This window comes from Phoenix dactylifera, chromosome 8, assembly GCF_051530095.1.
Source record: "Phoenix dactylifera cultivar Ajwa chromosome 8, Ajwa_hap1_PhDact_Kaust_v1.1, whole genome shotgun sequence".
NCBI classification, from domain to species: Eukaryota; Viridiplantae; Streptophyta; class Magnoliopsida; order Arecales; family Arecaceae; genus Phoenix; species Phoenix dactylifera.
In genome coordinates this window covers 554,240-566,360 of record NC_143197.1, presented here as the reverse complement: position 1 = coordinate 566,360, position 12,121 = coordinate 554,240, and the positions used below count along the sequence as shown (strand labels likewise).

Sequence of the window (12,121 nt, the reverse complement as noted above, 5' to 3'; positions counted from 1 at the left end):
CTTTGTTAAAGCTCTGTCCGTATAATTAATTAGTATAATGTGGCTCAGCATGTAATGCCCAAGAGCACCTTAAAAAGACAGCCCTTCTCCACACACAACCCTAGGGCATAAGTCATTCCCTTTGCTGAATTCTGTAACGCCCCTCTACCCCACAAACGACACCCTCCACCCCATGTGCTCCTCCGGCACTGCCATAAACTCCACTCTCCCTATCTGTACTTCCTACATCTCTAGCTGTTCATCACGCGACCAGATTTGCCCCACAACCAACATCCCAACGCAAGACAAGACAAAACCTCTCCTCGATCTCCTTAATGATCCTTTTTCACAGCTTTGGAAAACTGTAGAATTCAAGGCGACCAGTATCTCCTGTAACCTTTTTACAAAAAGCCTCCTGCACCAAGAGAGCAGCTTCCGCCTTTGGAACCCTTCTCAGAAACCCTCCTTCTCCAGACTATTCTCTCAATCACACCCACTCAAATGGCAAGCAGTTGTTGGGTATGTTCTTAAATTCTTCTGCAACCCATCATAAAATTTTCTGCCATCCATTAAGTCAAACTGGATGTTCCCCTCAAGCATTTAAACATATCCAGGCGTACATATAGCCATTTTTATGCACTGCATATCTTCTAGCGCTAAGCCTTTCTTTGGCATGGCGAGCAAGGGCTAGATTAGGGTTCGAGTTTAGGTTTACATCTAGCGACTATAATCGTGCAAGAGAAGAAACAAAAGGAGTGCAGAAAGCGGTTGGGTTTCCTCCTTCTGGTATTATGAATGGCTGATGGAGTAATACTATAGTGGGATGTCCATGGGGTGCTTGGGTTTGGAGCCTTGGAAAAGGAAAAATAACAGGACTCAAACAGGTGGGATTATGGAGAAGAGAGATGTGTCTCGTCCAGGAATACTGCAGAAAAGGGAATCCACGTACTGATGCATCAGATCATACGTCTTAAAACAGACTCACATGCATGTGGTTTAGTTCTACTGTTGGAATGTGTCAGTCGGTGCGCTCGGTAGGATGAAAAAAAAAAACAAACAAAAAGATAACCTCACTCACCACTTCCCATGCACTTCAAATCAGCAGTTGGTGTTCATGCATCAAGCTCTCTCTCTCTCTCTCTCTCTCTCTCTCTCTCACACACACACACACACACACACACACAGCGGCCGCACCCCCCGGCCCGCTGCGAGGCTTGGGAGTTCTTTTGCATAGAAGAATGAAATAAATTCACTCTCTCCTTTCCAGGGGCTAATGTGGAGATATTATATGGAGACAAATACAATTTCTAATGAGTCATCCACCTTCTCCTCTGGTGTAAAAGGATAACACAGATTCTTCTCTATCGAACATCAGTCTAGAAAAGAATATAAACCAATTTAAATCAGTTCTTAGTTGTTGAAGTTCGCAGCTTGTTCTTTATTTTTCTTTGATGTTCAACAAAAAAAAAGAAGTTCCTTTGAGGAAATTCTTACTGCAAAAAAGATGACTTCAAATGACAAAGCAAAGAGAAGAAAAGGTAATCGATCAGTACAGCCACGGTGCATGAAGAGAGTCTAGATATATAGGAGATCGACAATTAGAGGGGAAGTAGGAGCATATGTTAGTAGTCAGATCGGTGGAAACTGACGTAATCGAAGCTAGTGATGCAATGAATTCTTTCACTTATCCGAAAGTTAATTTTCAAAAAACTAACAGCAGAAACATCAATACAAGTAATAGTGCACGAAGACTTGATATTTTCATCTGCTACTTGTAGAAACGATCGATGAATGCCATATTAGACATCTGCAAACGGCTTCTATCTTAATATCAATATGTGCGACGATGAGAACAAGCACTATTTTATGATGATTAGAAATTATTTCCCTCAAAATAGAAGTTGTCAACAGGTGCAATATCATCTCTTTTCTTTGCGAGAATCTCAGGGAAAAAAGGATATATATTACCATAGTATAAATGATTGCGACTTTTTTTCTAGAAAATAAAATCTCATTCCATTGTTTGACACATCGATATGGTTATAATTTTTGACCAAAGAGAAACTTCCAAATTCAAACATTCAATTTGAAGAAGGAAAGGGGCCTTTCACGAGAGAGAGAGAGAAGGACAGAGGAAGACGAAAAGTTAAACTAAGGAGAAGTGGATAATAAGGATGAATACAAAGGCAAGAAGTCTGTTCATTTAAGAACAAGGGCTATGGAATTCTACTTAACCTTAGGGGGATCTCCAAGCCTTAGCTCGAGATCTAATTCTTCAACAGGTCCGGGACTAAATTTCAATACCTCGGCCTGGTCTTGTTGCCAATCATCTGGAGATCGTCTCACGAAGAAAGATGTTGAATCAATCCTCCGTCTCTTGATAGTGATGGCCTCTTCCTCCTCATCATCTGGATCTCTTCGTGCCTGACAACCTGCTTCTCTTAATCTCAAATTCTCTCTTCCAATCTTTAATTCTGGGATGGTAAATGGTCCATCAGGTATCGAAGTTTTGAGCGATCTAGTGGTAGAGAAAAGGGATTCCTTCAGGTTTTCTCGAATGACACAGGAAGAATATGAAGGAGAAATTAAGGTGTGCGCACTCAAATTTTCTTGGGTGGACGCTGCTGAGACCTTAGAAGGAGAGAGAGGTGATTCTACAACACCACAATTAGGGTTAGGTTTAGGGTTAGAGTTGTATACCAGAGGTCCAAGCTGGGTTGGATATTGTGTGCGTTTCAGTGGCACACTGCAGGGATTAAGATGATGGTCACTATTTTCAAGGGCTTCGCTGGTAGGGCTTGAAGATTGTTTGAGCCTTGCTCGATCCCTCCGGTGCACGTTCATGTGGCCACCCAAAGCTTGAGCCGATCGGAATTCCCGTCTACAAAAGCTGCATGAGTAGGATCTTGGAGGCCATATGCAGCCACCCAAGTGGCCTGCAGAGTCTTCTGCAAAGGCTTGCTCTTCCCACGACTCGCTGTAGGAGGAGCCAACAGAGGCTGGAGGGATCTGGGAGCTGAGAGGCCTCTCGCTCAATTTCCTTCTACTCCACATCCAGTACCTTGTTTTCTCCATGGAACTGTGCGTGGACGAAGGAAATCTGAGAAATGGACTGAAACTTGGAAGCTGCTAGGATGGTTTTGGATAGGATTTTGAGGAAAGGTGGATGTACATGGAAGAAAGCATCGGTATCCAGGTTAGAGACATAGAAAGGAACATGAGAATATATGGAGAAGAGAATAGCTGAGCTGAAAAGTCTTTCGGAGCTAGTTTTGGGTGCTTGTATTTGTGAAGCTTCTTCTACTTTTATTTGTAAAAAGCGGTGACTTAAGAGGATTTTCTCAGACAGTCATAAAGAAACAAATAAAAATTAAATTTTCCTCGGAAAGATTGCTGGGAAATAGTTAAGAGGTCAATTCAGATAAAACAAAAACTCAACAGTATCATCTGCCATAAAACAGTTAATTGGCAGCAGTAATCTGTTTGAAGATGAAACAGCTTCAAGTAATTAAGCAGGGCCTACTCCTAACGATCGACCACCCTTTACATGGTCTTCTCGCACTTCAACAACAGTCTAGTTTCGCTAGGTCAAGCAAATATTCCAGATTTGGTACATTGATTTTGAGCATTTATTTAGTGTTGATAATTATTAGAATTATAAGATATACATGCGCACAAATTAACTATCTGATAGACAACTTCGAGAACTAATATATCTATTTAAATCATGGCCATCTGATGACAAATTTGTAGTTCATTATCATGCGTCCTATTTTATCAGGTCTTGATGACTAGAAACAGACTTTGCACAGTTGCCGATGTAAAGAGTTGGCTGGCCCAATCTTCTTAATATATTTAGGGAGGGCTGGAATGCGTATGGATAGGATCAAAAGGTTGTCAGTGCTGCGGGAGTAATTTTATGCCAAATTAACTAAAAATAATATAAACGACAACCGTCCTCTATGCAGCGTCCCATTTGTCCAATAATATTACAGGTTTCCTACAAACATTCAATCATTATGTTTATTTAAACAGCATGTTTCAATAAACAAGCGATAACTTGTGCTTGTCTTCCTTCATTTGTGGTTTGTTTTGTCTGTCGAGTGCATGTGTTTGGAATACCTGAGTTATATATTCAGGATTAGGTCGATATAATGAGCTAATTAAATCATCTTATCGAAAGAGTTTCTCAATGTAGTCGAAGGATCCCTTCTTCCTTCCTAACAATCATTCTTTTATTTTTGTTATTTGTTGGTACTTCTTTATAGTTGGTAGCCAAAATTATTTCATCAAAAGATCTTTGATCTTTTCTCTCTCTCTGGTTTTTTTTGAGGATAAATGATCTTTGATTAAATTGCGATGTTTGTTTTTCATGCAGATCTCTGATTTTTTCAATTGCAGAACTATGTCGTGGAAATTTAGACCATCTAGCAATCAATAGGCAGAGATCTTTCAATAACAAAATCAATTGATCTCTTTGCTCGCCTAACCTTGAATAGAGATGAGGATAAGATTGTTTGGAAATTGAGCATTAAAGGGATGTTCACCTCTCCATCCCACTATCAGTTCATTAATTCTAGAGGAGTAAAGTGCAACTTTGCCTCCTTACTTTGGAACTTTTTTGTGCTATTAAAGTAAAATGTTTCTTACGGCTTTGTTGGAAGAAACAACTTAATACTAGATATAGCATTAGAAGGAAGCTTGGAAAAAATATGGGAGGATGCATATTGTATTGTCACTGTTGAATCTGTAGACGATTTGTTTTTGGGTACAGTTTTTTTGCTACCATCTAGAGAATATTTTGTCATTTGGCTAGTGTATTGCTGCAATCTCATAGAACTTTTGAAGGACCATGTTTGGATTTGTGGAAGAGGAATTTTTCTAAAGCCACACAGCCGGTGGTTCTATTGCTGCTTGGTGCTATTTCATGGTCATGCTAGAAAGAAAGCAACACCAAACTTTTATGAACAAGTAACTTCTACAAGCTCAGTTGCTATAGAAAGTTTACAGTAAGTCTTATTTTAGTTCAACTTCTGCAACATGAAGTTGCTTAATAAGCATGTAAAAATCTAGCACAAAATTAGGAGATTATCTATCTCATTAAATAGAGCTTGACTTTGCTGGTACTTAAGCAAAAGGATTACTTAATATGGGATAGCAAACTGATTCTTTTGTTGAGCTGAAGTTGCCTCATTTGTTTTTTTGAGTTTTTTTTTTCTGCTTTTCTATTTCTGCAACTATTTTTGTTTCTATCATATTACCTCGCTCTAATCTAATCTCTGTTAGTTATTGTAACTCTTTCTTTTTTTTTCTTTCTTCTGTAATTACTTTTGCTCTTCAATAAAAATTAGGTGGCTGTTTTACCAGCCTCCTTTATTATCAAAAAAATGTAGATTATGAATGACCTTCAATGGTTCAACCCCTTAAAAGGAAACACATTATCAGGACTTTCATAAGTTTTTTCTTTTGAGGTGACTTTCATAAGTTTATACGACAAATGAGGATACTTCTTATGATAAGAAAATTTTATAGCCATCCGATCCAAGTATATAGAAACTTTTAATGCTGAAATAAAAAATCCTCTTCATTTTCCTGGGGCCCAAAATAAGAACGCATTGCTCTAAATTGACCAAGACTCCTGAGAATTTTTAGGAAAGGTTGGTATACATCTTGGGTGTCACTCCGAAATCTATCCCCAATCAATTCCGTTGGCTCAGACAAATAAACACTACCGCGGTATTGATGTTCTTCAATAGAAACACTCATAGCACTTTCTCCGTCAGGAAACAAAGATAAGCGAGAACTATTACAGCCCTTTGTTACAGCTTCTGCCTAAATTATCTTTTTTGTTTCTCTACAAAAAAAAAAGAAAAAAGAAGACTACAGACAAATAAATATTAAGAGGTGAGAAGAGAGATGGATATAATATATAAAACTGGTGACTTGGACGCAAAGCATCAGGATATTCTGGTTGAGGCATGACAGTGAGACATTGAATGAAATATAACATTTATTTAGTGGGACTGGCAAAACAACCAGCAGCAGGTACCATGCAATGCGTATCTATTCAAAAACATGCTCCTTGAATTCAACCATATATATCTTTTTGTGGGCCTATATCTTTTCGCTTATATATCTTTTGTGTGTTGGGAGATTCCTCATGTTCTTAAATAATCTCATAATGAAAACCCATGGCATTGAAAGTTAGGTTATAGTGTCAATTTATAGATTAGAGGCTTTTGAGGGAGTAGGTGGCGTAGTCCCACACTTCAAATCAAAGGATTGGGACAGAGAGAGAGAGATCCATAAAACTAGTATTTGTAAGCGTCATCGGTGTCGGTCGGAATAATCTAGTTTTCTGAGCTAGATGGACTGCAAATCGGTACAGTTCACAGCAGCATTAGTGCTTAATGTAGATATACACTTGAAGGGTTATGAGCAGTTGTCACCCTTTTTCTATTTTCTGGCCCTTCTTCAGGTCGAGTTCCTGGATTTTCCGATATTTAACTGGTCATTTGTCAAATATTCTAGATTCAATTACGTGACAAATGGTCTTGCACCATGTGACATTGAGTGTGTGACAGGGTAATCCGTTTGAAAGGCATCATGGTATAAATACATGACATGATGCCGTAACTGTGGGGTCTACTTAAAAAACTTCTGTGTTTTGGCATTATTTGGCCTTGGTGGCTTGGAAAGTTTGGTCGATGATGGCCAAACAAGCCTGGACCTGGAGAATGACAAGATGCAACAAGCTATACTTAAAGTATTAATTCTATATTGTTTCAAAAAAAAAAAAAATCATATAGGCTTATGTTTACTCCATATCGATTATATACTGGATGCATCTTTGATTTATATAATGGTCAAAAATCTCATATAATGCATTTTAGTTATCTTTTTTGAATTAATACGTAGATCATTACAACTGGTTTTAAAGCAGATCCGGTTCATATTCTATATGTATTGTTAGGGGATGCTACAATACAAGTCATTTAGAGCTGATCATAGGTTGATGATGGTACTTGCAATTGAATTTGATTGGATTTAAATCTTTAGTCTGACAATAATACTAAAATTTAAATGGTGGGAGTGTGGGAGAAAAATTTACGAGAAAATTACATTCTTAAATTTTATTTTGACCTAATGTAGAGCTAGTAAAAAAAAAATAGTAATCATCACATAAGGTATTATCTACTTTTCATATCATTAAAGAAGTAATTTGTGACCACATATACTCATAGTCAACTTTTCAATTTTCATTATTTCAAAAACTAGTTTAGAAGGTAGAATTAATTGTGGTGTAACTAGTATTGGTATTAACTGATTGCAGATTTAACACCCTCAAAAAAATTAAAAACATCATCTTTTGTGCAACCAAAAGAACCTAAAAATTAATGTGCCGGTAGAATACAACAGAAGAACCCCAGTCCACTCAATCAAGTTCTTGCAGTCAAAAACTTCGTTTGAGAAGATATTGTGCGCATTGATCAAGAAGAGCAGATCCATGACATATATACTACAATAATCATTTATTTTTTGCTCAAAAAAAAAAAAAACAATCCCTATTCTTTTTCGTACACGCGACTTTGTTGCTTCCCCCACAAAGGAATAAAACCTCTCTCTCGTTTGGGTCTTTAACTTGATTCCAAATATATTGTTTTATGAATCAAACGGTAGAAATCAAATAGTAGATTTTCTCATTTCATTTAAAAATACAGACTTTTTCACTAAATCTAATTCGGGTAATAGAGAATCCGTTTCTCTTGGCTTAAACATTACTGAATATGTTGAAAACAGTAAATATTGGAGCTATGAAGGTTCATAATTTGCACAAAGTAAATAAAGAGCATGAGTTCTGTGCCTTCACATGCATCACCATAACAAAATTGGGCCCCGCCGGTGACATTCTTCTTTTCTCGTTTCCTTTTCTACGGCTACAAAACTTTATAGTTTCAATTAACAGTGCAAGTTTACTTCTGGTATGTTAATCCCCCACTAATATTGTTGATGCAAACTTGATTTATTTTCCTGGATCACTCGATGCAAACTAAGACACGTTATCACGTGAAAGTTCAACAATAGGTTCTTCCCCCCTACTAAGCTGCTGATGGGATCGCCCACTTGTTAGCGATTGCGACTGCAACGATAGCAGCTGCTACCAAGTTTATTATTAATGAATTATATACATATTTTTTTTTTGACTAAAAAGGAGATAGAAACTATCCGGCATTTATTGATGTGATGTAAAGAATATAAAGTTATATAAACTGTTGTTTAGCATGTCTTAAGAGTTTACGAGATCACATCTAGATTGACTTAAGACACCACCTCGAGTTTGAATCAACTTAAGATACTGGTCCAAATCTGAATCGACTTATCTCTGTGCGTGTGTATATATATATATATCTTATAATCCTAAGAAAAAAAAATATAATTGAGTGTTCTAGAGATACGGATCTATTGGAAGCTATAAAGGTTGTGAGGAGATTTTGTATTTTGTAATTTCTTGCTTCTTATAGTAAAAAATTTGCACCGTCTCCGCCCGTGAATGTAGATCAATAAACCAAATCATATAAATATTATGTGCTCTTATTATTTTTTTATTTTTTATTTTTTTTATTCGTCTTATCAATTGTAATGGTTGCTAAGAGAATATACAACAATTAGAAAACAAAGTTCTATTACATGGTGATCGAAGGTGGGCCAAAACATAGGAGAAGCAGCACTGGGAGAAGTAATTCTTCGTCCAACTCTAGCATATATGAAGGTAAGAGAGGTGTAGATTTGACAGCATGAGGTCCAGGACTCTGGTGGCACAAAACTGAAACAGTTTAATGAAAGGTCCCTGTCATTTTTCTGAATTATATTGACCAATCAAGGGACGTATTTTACTTACCACCTTATATGTCACAACGGAAGGTCTTTGTCATTCGAAGGATATACACCCTATGACGTGTGGAAATATTTGAATAACAACAAGAAAGCCAACTTTTAATGCTAAAAGAGTCTTTCATCATGATTCGAGGCAAGACTCGAATAATAATCCTGATTGTCCCAATGGAGTTTCTAAGAATTTGAATGCATTTTAATATAAGTGTTTGATATAGTGTATATTCGTCAGCCTGATCTCGGCAATCAACCGAAGTGACGTCCTCGACATGAACCAAGCCATCAGCCACTATAGTCGACCGAGTTGCTAACCTCAACATCGATCGAGTTGCTGGTCCGAGTAGACTCATCAACCGACCGTAGAGCTATGTGTCTTCAATTCACGGTGCATTAAAAGCAGTTAAAGCATGTCGAAGACATGATAATGATTTTGCTATTTATAAAGCATGTCGTGGGACATTATAGCTCGTCCTGTAATTGAGCAGTTAATGCACGATCTGCATTATTATTCGCAATGTAGAATGTGTGTGAATTTCATACGGCTCTTTCACACAATCTTGTTACAACTACAGATTGTCGATGATAACGGCAGGCATTCTACATGGACTAGTATCAATTACGTACCAAAAACATCTGTTATATCACTCGTAAAAGCTTCTTGTTATCGGAGTTCGATGGAAAATAAGATCAAATACTTCGTAGGTGGTCTTTAAACGATTACTTTTTTTCACCGGTCCAGCATCTTCTGCGCGCACTCTGACCCCACATGACATGACGTGCTTTAGAGGCTCATAAGGCATGGCGGAAAGGAAAGCCGCCAAGGAAAAAGAGGGAAGAAATTATCCGAGGAGAGAACTCGAAAAGTGCATGGAAGTATTCGGTCAGCAGGCTTATTCGTCCGGAGAGGAGCACCGCACCTTGACGTGGCTGTTTCAGAAGGCAAGGCTGCAGAAATTCCAACTCAAGATTTAGAGCCCACAACTAGAATTTGCCCAGGCTTTATTGGATTCGATAATATCCCACTCACATTCCAAAAGTCAGTTTGTCGAAGCTGTAGAAGTATCAAGCGCCATAGTGTTGGTCTCGAGAAATTTGAGGCCTCCCAGACCTTGCAACGAAAGCTCCAGGCCACGGATTGGTCCTGCCGTAGGCGATTATTTGATTTGACCTCTCGGTTGCCCGATTTTAAGCACAGGAAATTACATAGAAATGTGCTTTCTTTTCTTTTTTCTTTTTTTTTAAAATTTTTTGGGTGTAGGCTCTATTTTATTTTTTTTTGGAGGATGAAGGAGAATAAGGGCTTACAAGCAATCAACCATTAGTCACCAAATTTATTCAACCGTTAGGCTTTGCCTATCATTCCCTGCTCTCAGTCTCTCTTTCTCGGACACAAACGAGGAGGGAAACAAGCTACTCCATATTAAACACAACGCCCTCCGTGGTAACGTATTCTCCATTGTTTAAATTAGGTTTTCTGTTAAGAAACAAGCGAAACTTATTTCAGTTTCTTTTTTCATAAGAAGAGACATGCAGATCTCTCTTGGAGGATCAATCAGCAAACACTCCATCGAGCAAAAGCAAATCCCCTCCTTAAAAACCTAGTACTTTAGGGCATCCATAGCATGCGCATTGAAAAGCCATCAGGCCCATTACTGGTGCCTTGGTAAGCCCACAATCAACGGATTCTCGCAGCCTGGAAGGCCCAAAAGTGGGATAGAACTAATTGGACTGCTTCGATGGTAAGCTCAGGTGGGGAGGGATATGAGTTCATTGGTTTAGTCAAATTCAAAAGAAGGATATCTCTGGAATTGGAATTTAAACAGTCCCTGGCTTCTTTTTTTTTTAATAGCAGCAAAAGTCCCATTAGGACCTCAAGAAAGACACTCCACTATCAAAAATTTGTGCAAGCTGGGTAGGAAACGCTTCGCTCCAGGTGGCCCGTTGGTAGCGAGATGTAGCCAAATTGGCAACAAGCATCGGCTATGTTGGGTTCTAAGATGTATCAACAAGCATTTTTCTTTAGTAACAAATCTTTAGGTCGCACCAATCCCTCCTTGCAGTCTGATTAATAGATTATTCACTTGCACGTTACAAGAGCTGCATAATATTACCAAAAAAAATGTGTTGTCTTTTTATTTGGCAAAAGAGGTCGTGTCCATTTAAAAGCTAATTTTTCTTACATAGATTGATGTGAATGCATGTTTCCTATTATGATTAAATTTACAACGCCTCCTCGATTGATTGGGCTGACGTCCCGTCGAGCCAATCACTACCGAGTAAAACCTTTAAACTTGATTAGTTGGATAAACTTTTATGTTCGTCTATTTGTTAGACTGCTTAAATGGGAACTTTATCGATCGCCCGTGAATGCATTTGACTATGTAACGTGGATCTGGATGGGATAGCAATTACTTCGTCTATCTTATTTGCATTATAATCTAGGCTTGTGCCCTTGTTTGGAGCAACTCTAGGCCGGATTGAGTCGCAACCGACGAGCAAAAGCGCATGGGAATTTGCCATGTAATGTAAAAACTTCGGGATGAGGTTAATCGGATACGCGTGCTGGGGACTGGGCTAATCGGATACGCAAGCTCGAATCGCGGCCATGGAGAATGCATGCATGCTGGCATGGGCCGCGTGGCCTCCCGTCCAACTCCAACATGGAGAGGCTGTTTTTTTTTTTTTTTTTTTTTTTTTTTTTTTTTTTTTGGGTAGGACAGACAATTCATATTCGGCGAGTACGAAAACATCCAATAAAACCAGAAAATAGAATATTTTGGAGTGCCCGAGGCAGCTCTTCATCCCCAGCCCACATGGTACTACCCTTATAGCTGGCCACGTAGGCGGCCACCCAATTTGTAGCCTCATTAGCTTCATGAAAGATATGCTTGGCCTGAAAGGCCACTCTATCCCACATCATAGCCCAGAGTCACGAAGCAGAGGGTGGTCGTCACCCACACCCCTCGGACCTCCTGGATCCATTTGATAATTGTGGCCGAGTCGTCCTCCAGGATGACTGAGCGAGCCGCAAACTTAGTCGGGCATGTCGAAAACCTGCCTATGTGGCCCTCAACTCTGCACCAGAAATCGAAACATTGAATAGCTGATATCTTCCTGCTACCACCACTCTGGCATTCGGATCCTGATAATAAATTTCACGCCACCTTGCGTACCTCCGTTCGAAACAGATCCACTAAAATGGATCTTGAGCAAGCTCAAAAATGGAAGCTCTCAGATGGAGAACATCGTA

General features: G+C 38.7%; 1 protein-coding gene across 1 annotated transcript; it reads right to left on the bottom strand.

The window, feature by feature from the left end:
* Positions 1–2,205: 2,205 nt before the first annotated feature.
* Positions 2,206–3,054, bottom strand: LOC103715702 (uncharacterized). Its single transcript, XM_008803430.5, has one exon. It carries the CDS (start codon positions 3,052–3,054, stop codon positions 2,206–2,208), a length of 849 nt encoding a protein of 282 aa, XP_008801652.3.
* Positions 3,055–12,121: the final 9,067 nt, after the last annotated feature.

Excerpts from the sequence above, each read along its gene's own strand:
- LOC103715702 (XM_008803430.5), bottom strand. The coding sequence starts at position 3,054 with ATGGAGAAAACAAGGTACTGGATGTGGAGTAGAAGGAAATTGAGCGAG.